Source organism: Polyodon spathula, chromosome 7 (assembly GCF_017654505.1).
Source record: "Polyodon spathula isolate WHYD16114869_AA chromosome 7, ASM1765450v1, whole genome shotgun sequence".
NCBI classification, from domain to species: domain Eukaryota; kingdom Metazoa; phylum Chordata; class Actinopteri; order Acipenseriformes; family Polyodontidae; genus Polyodon; species Polyodon spathula.
Genome location: NC_054540.1, coordinates 15,003,998 through 15,014,939, shown reverse-complemented (window position 1 = coordinate 15,014,939; position 10,942 = coordinate 15,003,998). Strand labels below are relative to the sequence as shown.

Genomic DNA, 10,942 nt, shown 5'->3' with positions numbered 1-10,942 from the left:
TTAATTGCAAATGTCATTGTTTTAATTGGTTATTTATCCAAATATAATAAGTGTGTATTGTTTGTGCTGGAAGATCTCAAAAGTTACTTTCAAAGTATTCCAAGTACATTCCAAGTAGGAGTGGATTCTTGAAAGCTTTAACAACAAGATACAATATGTTTTATGTTTACTAAAAACTATCACATTATCAACAGCAACTTTTGTGAGCACAGAAATGCATCAGAATACAAGATAACGGTTATTATTGCAGTACTAATTATCTCTATAGTTTTTTGTTTCAAAATCCCTGAATGCCATTAACATCAAAAGGCATCTCATCCCGGAAAAGAGCTTTCATTCACTTGTCACCATCACAAGGCCAGTAGACCAAATATTTGTGTAAAGTTGTCTAGGTATCTGGCATGGATTCAAAGCACAGGGTTATTTTTTTCAAGTGAATGTAGAGTGACTTCTTTCAAGTGTTAATAACCTGCTGTGTGAACATGATACTGATGAAATGTTAATTGGCAACAAAGGATTTTTACTTGCTTTAATGTTTTCATAAAAACTTTCAATAAACCATAATCAGATAAATGGCTGTGTTATCTGATCAGTGTCTTAAGATGTTATGAACACAACTGCATCATTTTTTTTTTTTTTATGTGCAATTAATCTGCATACCTGTTCTCACATTTAATCCCCAAACTAACCAGACCAAAGCTACAAAACAAATGGTTTATTCCAAGTATTCTATTTAGTTTATTTTCTTTGGCAAAAAAATACAATAATTAATGTACTGTACCTGTCCAAAGCCATAATTAAAGAGAACAAGGTCTCAAATAAAAATACAGCATGTTACAAAGACAAAATAAGAAAAGTATATATTATGTCTGTTTGCTTTACAAAAGACTTTGTAGAAAATTCAAAGTGAAAGCCATCTTCTCAACGTGATGCAGCTGTGCACGGTCCTCATGGTTGTATGATGGCTTAAGGATAGACATATGCTGTGTGGATTTCAATTGCATGCTTAAATTAGCAAATCCAGTTTGAGAAAACAAAGGTAACTACTTCTGAACACTGCTTTTCTTTTTTTCATTTTCCTACAGTGGTTATAGTTTCAAACAATTTACGTAAACAATGTTTCTAATATTTATTTTAAGTTATGCAGCAACTATCTTTACACTTTAGAATATAGTTTAAAGATATCCTACTCGGATTTGAGCAAGATTTAGATTTAAATAAATAGTCCCATGACATTAAGTAGTTAAGGAAGGTTTATATATATATATAATATATATATATATATATATATATATTAGTGTATAAGCAAGCATATACTCTAATATCCACACGCCCCGGGTGTGTTATAAGACGCAAGGCAAAGCCGAGTGGCTTGAACCGCCCGTGCATGTGGATATTATACTTCAGGACGTATATCCCACGTCCTGAAGTGCCTTATTGCGCTTAGAAAATGGATCAACCAACATTACACAAACACTCCCCCCCCCCAAAAAAAAACAAAACTTAAAAACATTTTTAATTAACAAAAAAGTAATTTTTATTAAATATCCTTCCACCTCTGCCTGACCTTAGAAAAAAGTCCCTTAAAACATAAACAAAAAAATAAAAACAAAAATGTGTTAATTGAAAAATAATTTCAGATGTTGAATTGAACATTGCCATTGAAAGTGCAGTTTTGATTCGTTACACTTCTTGTAATTCTCGGTTTATTCGTTACATTTTAAAGTAAAACAATACTGCCCATTTTCATCATGACACAGCACAAATGAGTCCACCTTTAAATCACATAGCACAAATAAGACAGCCTTTAAATCACGCAGACCCTTCCTCACAAGACCTGCAATAGTATCAGGTGAGAGTGCTTTTTTTTTTTTTTTAAATAATCCTTTGTTATCCGGGGTAGTAACAGGAGGTATCCATAACATATTTGTGCTGCAGCTTCACAGAGGCGAGAAAGACGTTATTTGTGTGGAATACCCGGTTACTTATCAAACTGACTGCAATTTACAGCTTGGTAACGTGGAGAACTACTTGGGCCAGTGTTAAGAAACTATTTTAAACAAGGCAGGGCACAGCAGAAAACATGACACCATCGTACCTGGACATGTTTAAAAGGTATGGCAGGAATTGTCCAGATGAATTTATAAATGTTCAGCATCAGATCACACAGCTGCACAGGGGGTGGGTTCAGTGGCAGGCAGGCAGACCGAAGAACGGACAGCGGGGCAACGGCAACAAAACATCTTTTAACCCCAAAGTCTAAAAAAAAAAAAAAAAAAAAAAAAAAAAAAAAAAAAAAAAAATTTAAGAGGGATCCAAATCTTTTGTGAAAAACTGAAAGTTTAAGAGATATTTTTAAGAAACTATTTATTTTCAAAATGGGATAGGGAAATGTTGTAGTTCAGGGAGAAGGCACAGAGCGATCAGAATGGCGAGTTTTGAATTTATTTGAATACTTCCGTTTGCTTTTTTTTTTTTACTACTTTAATTAATCATTGGTGTCGGATTCAGATTCATTCAATATCTCATGTACACTTCGGTTTCCCAAAAGTTCAACATTTACATAAATCTCGTCGGTCATGTTTATTGCAATAAATTCCAATATGTCTGCCGTTTTTTTTTTTAAATTCTAGGTGTATGGATATCTGCCAGTGATTTGCCCGTTTTTGAAAAAAGTGCCGACCCATGGTGATATGCTGTAATATCAACACCCCCATGTGACCTGTTTTGACCAATCGGGATAGAGTATTTAAAATACCTATATATATATATATATATATATATATATATATATATATATATATATATATATATATATATATATATATATATATAGGTATATATATCTATCTTCCTGTTGATGGTATAACATAAAACAAAAAATAAAAAGTGGTATTTATCTGCAATAATATAATTTCCATATGGCTAAATACCTTCTTTACTGTATACAGTCTACATGGTGCAAAATGTTCTGTTCTGCTCTCCCATCATGTTTGATCCAGCCAATCGGTATTCTTTAGAGCTTTGCAAGTCTGCACATCAACCACCTCGTGGCAGTCTTTGCAATGGACAGCACAGCACCAGTGAAATTTGCACTCACACTGTGTCATCCTCGAGACGCTGGCGGTGTCGTATCCCCTGCCACAGCACATCACTTCACAGCTGTCCACACCACGGGATGTACGGTTACAGGTCCGGCCAGCAGTGCCGAGAGATCCTAAAGGAAAATACAGAGACTTTAAATTCGAACCGCCAGGTAACATTCCGCTGAGGAAAATAGTCCCTAACATAATTAGTACATAAAAACGATATACATGTAGAGAAAACATTGTTATTCAAATTATTATTATTGCTAACATATTTATTTTTTATTTATTGGGGTCTTACTCTTTCTTCTTATAATTTATCTGGACATGTATAATTGCTGAGTAGTCCTTGTCAGATTGAGTCTGACTCGAAACTTGTTGTTGGAGGCGGGGTGTCATTCAAGCAGGCAGGGTGTGGATTGGCTGGTGTGGAAAGGTTTGATGTAAATGTATGATTGACAATTCATTGTGATTAGAGCCTCTTTGCGTATAACCATTAGCACTCATCTTGGACAACCTAATGTTACCTTAACTAAGACTGTTACAGATTAGTGTTACTTGGTCTATGAAACCCCACAAAATACAAAGGCAACATTTTAAATGTTATCTTTCCAAATGCTATAGCCAGGAAAACCAAGATTGTAGCATGATGGACATGTACCTCTGGGAATATAACAATTCCTATCCTCAACAGGTGTGACCTTCCCTCCAAAACATTCCTGCCTTGTGATGGACTCGAAAGATAAATTATGCTATGACCTTAATTTACTTTTCATACACTGTCCAAAGCGCTCATTTATAACGACCATAATTCAGATCATGTTTCATCATCTCCTATTATGCTACTGGTTGTGCGTTCTATGTGTAATTTGTGTGAAACACTCAGACATTCGATAGTTGATATTATATCTTGCCATGCAGCTGTTGGAAGTATATATATAAAATTAGCATGCAAAGATGTGACATTCAATTTTTTTATTTCTTCTTGAAAGACAGTTCTACATTATCAGTTATTCAACATTAGCTTGTCTTTTTTGATTAACTGACTTCCACACACAAGGCCATGTTTCCATATGCTGTTAAATATCACGTCATCAGAAATACTTCTGCAGAACTAAAAACCATGTTTTTAGACCCACCTGCTTCATGGTCCCTGATGCAATAATCTGGCGAGTTCTCAAAATAAACCAGATCATTTTTAGTGGGCTTCTTAAACTTCTTGTAGGCAACAGTGAAACCAGTGCCATACTGGTTCATGACAACCTGGATGGCTCCATTGTACTTTCTCCGTAGGTAATCTCCGGTCTTCCGGAAATCTGCCATTGCCAGCCAACAAGTCCTTACTGTACAAGAGCCACTTATGCCGTGACACTTGCATTCTAGTTTCAGAAAGCGTTTCACTGCCTGCCAAAGGTTAAGAGCTCAAGTTACTGCACGGCCTTCACAATACATAACACAAATGCAATTAAACCCAGAAACACAGTGCACAGTAGATTCACCTGCTTTCACGTTAATCTTTTCTTCTTTCACAGAGACCCCACAGTAAAAATAATTAATTAATTAAATAAATAAATAATACAAAATATTGCAGAGATCCTAGAAGTAAGAAAGATATCCAATTTTTTTTTTTTTTTTTTTGACAGGTACTTGCAGGCACCGATAGCTTCAACTGTAGGATCAAAATCGTGAAATTCTGACAATGCAAACACCTTCAGCGGTAGATATTCTTCGTTCCATAGCTGATCATGTCAAACTCCACTTCATTACCAGATCTTTATTACATCTTTCTTTTTTAAGATAAGTATCTATATAAACGTTGCATCACAAGGCTGAGTATATACCACCCCAAATAGAACCCCTCAGACATACCTTCCTCCCAGCTCTATTGTTGTGGAGATTCATCAGGGCCCTGGCATCCCTCTCTTTTCTCTCCCTGGCGTCCACAAAGGCTTGTGCAAACTGGATGCCGTAGTCTATGTTGTCACTGCAGCCTCCCCAGTCAAAGCTGCCCTTACTGTCGCTAGAGGAGCCTTTCTTCTTGGGATCACAGGAGCAGGATTCCAGTTCCCCCTGACTGCAGGCTCGGGTTAGCGAATACACCACACCCGCAGAGGAGATGGCATAGACAAATGCAGCTTCACGACTACCTTGAACAGGGAAGAAATACAAAATCACTATTAGACCGTTAGGACACATGAAGAAAATCTTCTGCAGCACAGAATAAAAGTCTTGAGTTTGCCTATAGTCTGATATTGATGACTTGTCAAAATGAAACAAAAATTACATTTTCATGGAATGGCCTTTTATTTTATATTTCACTAATCCTTTATGTATGTTGACTGTCAACAAAACAATGTGTATTGTTATCATCAAACTCAGACAATGTAACTGATCATAAATGCTGAGATCATAATACAGATGTGCATTTTTTTGGTCTAGAAACCCTAGTTTTAATCTTAAGCATACATTTCTTCACAGGTAACACATGTACATATTGAGTTACATATTGAAAACTGGGAGCTTCCATTTTGCAGGGCTTTAAGTATGAATCTTTGCCTTTCTAAAGTCACTATTACTGTGCCTATTATTTTTAACCCTGTTTGTGATCCAGTAAAATATTAGAGGATAGCATAGCACCCTGTACTTTCTTCAGCGTGCCCAAGCAGCAAGGCTTTTATAAAACCCAATTAAATGACTCTGCAGAACATCAGCAAACAGTAACATGCAGGTGGGAGGTTGAAGTTACTGTCGAAGCACATTTCACTTGTTCTGAACTCTTTGTAAGGTCCTTCCAATTGTTTTAAAAGTATGATTATATATATGCATAGCTGTTTTTAACCTAATCAATTTTGATTTAGAAAATGTCTTTTAAATGAAATGTAATATTCTGATAAGCAATAAAGAAAAGGAAAGATTAAAGATATAGGTGTAAATATACTAGTCACTGGGATCTCAGGATTCTTTCACTTGAGGAATTATATTTAGGGCTTCAATAAATCCACTTTGATGGTCTTCATCTTGAGCAATAATGCTTGTTTTCTGGAAACAATGGTAGTAAGTGTTTCAAGATTACAGCCCAATATCACATATCCTAGGTTTTACAGGTTTCTGTAAAAAGAAGCGTCCTCCTCCTTTTTAAAACTCAAAACACATAAATGAAAACACCCATCCTGGTGCACTTGCTACAGGCTTGCCATTAACCTCCTGCAATTGCTTTAAATTAGTGTACTGACATTGACACTAAGTACATTCTCATGGCATTGTGGAGTATTGCTGGCAGTCACATCTCTGTTATAAACCCCTTTAAAAGGGCTTGTCACTACGGGAGGTCTTAATACTTTGTAAAGAAGATATATATATATATATATATATATATATATATATATATATATATATATATATATATATATATATATATATATATATATATATATATATAAGATTTAAATATAACTTCTATTGCACCCCAGCCTCATTAGATGAGAGACCTTGGGAGCCAAGTTTCTGTTGCTTTCAATGTGAATATTAAAATGAGTAAGATTTCATATTGCTAGGAGGTATGTATTACTAGACTAATACCAGTACTAGAGACTGTGCTGTGATCCAGCCATATTCCTGTAAATAAAATTGCAAAATACTTGCCCAGTTTTTGGTAAAAAAGAATTACATCAACACATTGCAAAGGGCTAATGTCTGTCCACATGCCACTGTGAAGTGCAAGGTTTCCTACAGCACAGAAACATTGGTGTGTTGTCCTGGCCTATAAGTTCACACCATCGAGAATGCATGGGGTGCATTGGCCAAAGATTACCTCAAAAACAAGCAGATCTGGCAGATATATTGCTTTAGGAGAGGAATAACATCAGACACATTTCCATGTGGTGAATTTACATTTAAGGGATAATTGATAGTTAATTTATATAAAATTATTAGTTGTGAAATGTATGCATCAGGAGACTAAATATAGTGATACAATCACTGTAATTCTGTCTAAAGCTGTATAATTTAAATAGGGTTTTTTTGTTGTTGTTTTGTTTGAATTAAACAGAGTTGCTGAATTAAGAACAAAAACATTATTAAAAACAATAACATTTCTGCACTTACTCCTGAGCAGAACCCTGCCAAAGAGAGTGTGGTCTCGAGGCATCGTGTTACAGTTCCAGCGGTGATGCTGGAACTGATGCTGACATTCTCTAATCCATTCAATAATCCCAGCTCCAATCGACTGCATCGTATTGGGGTGCTGGTGACACAGCTGCCGCTGCTTGTTCACTAATCCGGGAATGTTATCGCACATCACTTGAGAACCCAGGCTAGGCCTGCCCATGTACCTGCATACAAAAGTGAGCGTCTGCATTTATCAACATAGTTATATCAATATTACATCACAGGTGTAGTGATTTGTTTTATACATTAAACACTTGTATTAATTAGCCTATTGCGCCAATCTTTGTAATCTTCTTTATCAAGTAAAATACGATAACGTTGGCAATTAATTCGTATTTATAATGACTGAACGTTTATTATAGTATGTACATAGTACATACTACTTCTAATTGCCCACGTTAAGTAAATTACATAGGTTTTACATTTAAAAAAAAATCCGGAATAATCAATATTCAAACATATTCTTAAGAGAACATTATTTAAAAAAATAATAAAACACAACTAAATATTACAGGTGCATCGCTACATGGTCATCATTTACCAAAAACAAGTTGTATAATTGTACACAATAATATACTTTTTTTTTTTGTAGGTTTGATTGGTAAGAAGTAAATGAATATGTTATATTTAGATTAGTTTAACTGTAGAATAATAATTAAAAAAAAAGTAAAACAAAGTTGTAATAGTTGTAATCGGTGTGAAATGACCACATCTTTGTATTTCAAACAAACCACTGAAGTACTCACCACCAAGACGAGTCGACTCTGGATGTGAACCAGCAGATCAATAAAGACAAAAAGAACAAGATCCCACTCCGCAGGAAGTTCATATTATATCGCTTGTACCTGGATCAGCATTCGATCACACTCTCGTAACTAATTCCATTGGTAGAAAAATATATATCTCATTAAAAAAAAGATCGCATTAAAGCATCTCCCGCTGCCTTCTGAGATCCAGTTGTATGTATTTCAGAGATAACTTGATATTTTCATTAACTCAAATTATTTAATGACCTCTTCTGTTAGTTATTATATAATACATTGACCAATTAAATATACGGATGTAACACCCAAGTAGTTTCAAGTGACCGTGTGATTTCCCTCGCCATTCTAAACGCAAGACGATAATATGCTATCTGAAGACAGCACCAACGATCTGGTATCAGATATAAACTGCTTACACAGGGGGTGGACCCAGTCTTCACCCTGGGTGGAATGAATTTAAAAAAAAAAAAAAATTGTCTATTAGTATTTGTTTAAGCTAGTTTGACACAGGAAAGTTTGTCTGATTTGCAGCCAAACACATTTTTGAGTGAGGTCCCGTCACTTTTAAAACAAAACAAAAACAAACACACATATATATATATATATATATATATATATATATATATATATATATATATATATATATAATATATAGCATTCATATTTTTACTAATAATCCAAACAAGTGAACATTTGTAAAATATGTATATTTTGCAATATACATATGTAATTAACCATATAGTATCCTATTATGCACGTTATATTTGATTACAATAATCCATGAAATACTATAATCCCAACATGTTTAAACTACTATAATCCCAAACATTACTTTTTTTTTTTTTTTTAAAACATCCTTTTGAACTTTTTCCACCATCTCTAGAATTGTCACGTTGTATTTCCATAATCTTTGATCTCCTGTTTATGCAACCGAGTTAATCTTGACTTATTTTTTAATTTGGGGGGTCTTGTCTGTAGAAAGAATGAAGATTAGCTGCCATCAAACTGTAATCAGCCGTTCTTGTCTCCAACAAAGATGAAAACGCCATGTCATCTGGAATAAAGAACGTTACCTATATAGTAATGTTGTTGAAGCTGACACCCTGGGATCCTTCAAGAAGCTGCTTGATGAGATTCTGGGATCAATAAGCTACTAACAACCAAACCAGCAAGATAGGCCGAATGGCCTCCTCTCGTTTGTAAACTTTCTTATGTTCCTATATTCTTACGCTTACGTTATTGTATATATTTCTTTAAACATATAAAAGTACATAAAACATAAAATTCTACATGTATTGGTTGTCAGTTTTTAAAAATTAACATAAAAATGTAGGTTTATTTTATTGTTCATTCACAAACCGCTGAAATAGTGTATACTTTCATTAAGTATAAAACAAATGTAACCACCCTATCTGCACCCCGTGTATGCGTGCAGATAACATATGTAGGCCTATATTACAGGAATATATTCTATGATGGCAGGGAAAAAGCATGTTATATTACCTATTACAATATTCATGTACATACAGTGCAAAAAAAAAAAAAAAAAAAAAATCCTATATTTGTAGAAAAAAAAGAAGAAAAAAAAAACATCGTTATATAGTTGAAATAATGAACGTGCAAAATAATCATGCTTATCATGCGAACAAAACGGTATCTAACTGGTCTTTCCGTTTTAAACAAACCACTGAAGTACTCACCACCAAGATGGGCCGACTATGGATGTGAACCAGCAGAAAAATAACGACAAAAAGAACGAGCTCCCACTTGGCAATAATTTCAGAAAAAAAAAAAAAAAAAAAAAAAAATCTCAGTAAAGATTGCATGAAAACATCCACTGTCTAACATCCCACCAAAAAAAAGAATGCAACAAAAATAAAAAAAGCAAGACATTAGAGAGTTTTTTAGTCACAACAATTATCTGCTCTCTTATCATATACTGTAAAAGCAAAATGCAGGAATATACTAACTCTAAAATAGTTCACCAAAGAAATTCTGTGTATTTTGTAGACATATATTTTACTGCAACGGTCAACATGCAGAGTTTCTGAAAGGTCTGCGAGAGGAAGGTACTCCTGGGGATGAAGGCAGGTGGAAGACCAGTTCCCTGTGCTCAGAAGGTCATTAGTGGTTGAGACATGAAGTGGGATAGGTTGGCATGATCCTATGAATACTAGGAAAGTAGTTGTGTAGGGATACCTTGCGCCATAACATTATACGCTCTTACAGGTGCAAGCCTGGTACGGTGGTGCACAGCTGGCACAGCCTTTGAGAAATAGAAACCAGCTACCTATCAGATCAGTTGAAAGAGACAGAAATAAAGAATCTGTAATTGGAACTGAAGGTTCACATAACACAGGAACAAACCTGGCAGGTTTCAAACCTTATTTTTTTTTTTTTATATCATTGTTTAATTTAGTACTACTGCTAAAATGTATAGTGTACTGGCAATATAGTCCAACTTACTGTCTAATGGAATTCAATGTATTTATTTACACAAAATGTGAGCACTATTTCAGAAACATTTGCATTGTATACAAAACAGGTTACTTATATTTATATAGCAGATAAAATATTGCCTAAATATGTAGGACATTATTACCATTAACATAGCACAGACATCACCTATTCTAAACTAGTCTTATCCAAATTATGAATTAGCCATAAGTCCCTTTGGCTGAATAATACTGCTCAACATTAACATTCAATGCTTAAAACAAATGTTAAACTTAGTATCTCAAACAAAGGTTGAAGTTCAACATTAGCCTTCTCTTCAAACTGTCAACGAGCACATTTTAGTGATAACTAACTTAGTTGAAGGTTTGGTTTATGATGTTATTGATGCCATCATGTGAATGGTCAATACTGTATGAGAAACTGCAGATAACAACAAAAGAAACTTGCATTAGTTCTGGACAGCTATAG

The 10,942-nt window shown here is 34.5% G+C and overlaps 1 protein-coding gene across 2 annotated transcripts; it reads right to left on the bottom strand.

The window, feature by feature from the left end:
• Positions 1-2,859: 2,859 nt before the first annotated feature.
• Positions 2,860-9,793, bottom strand: LOC121318223 (protein Wnt-2-like). 2 transcript variants are annotated; one of them, XM_041254673.1, is made up of 6 exons: positions 9,718-9,793; positions 8,000-8,128; positions 7,191-7,417; positions 4,956-5,233; positions 4,226-4,490; positions 2,860-3,217 (listed from the first exon to the last, which is right to left on the bottom strand). In XM_041254673.1, the coding sequence occupies exons 2-6, from the start codon at positions 8,080-8,082 to the stop codon at positions 2,988-2,990; spliced, it is 1,083 nt and encodes a 360-aa protein (XP_041110607.1). In that variant the 5' UTR covers positions 8,083-8,128; positions 9,718-9,793; the 3' UTR covers positions 2,860-2,987. The 2 variants fall into 2 exon arrangements, with proteins under 2 accessions (XP_041110607.1, XP_041110608.1); XM_041254674.1 differs by lacking the exon at positions 9,718-9,793 and having other exon boundaries at positions 8,000-8,529.
• Between the last annotated feature and the right edge of the window lie 1,149 nt (positions 9,794-10,942).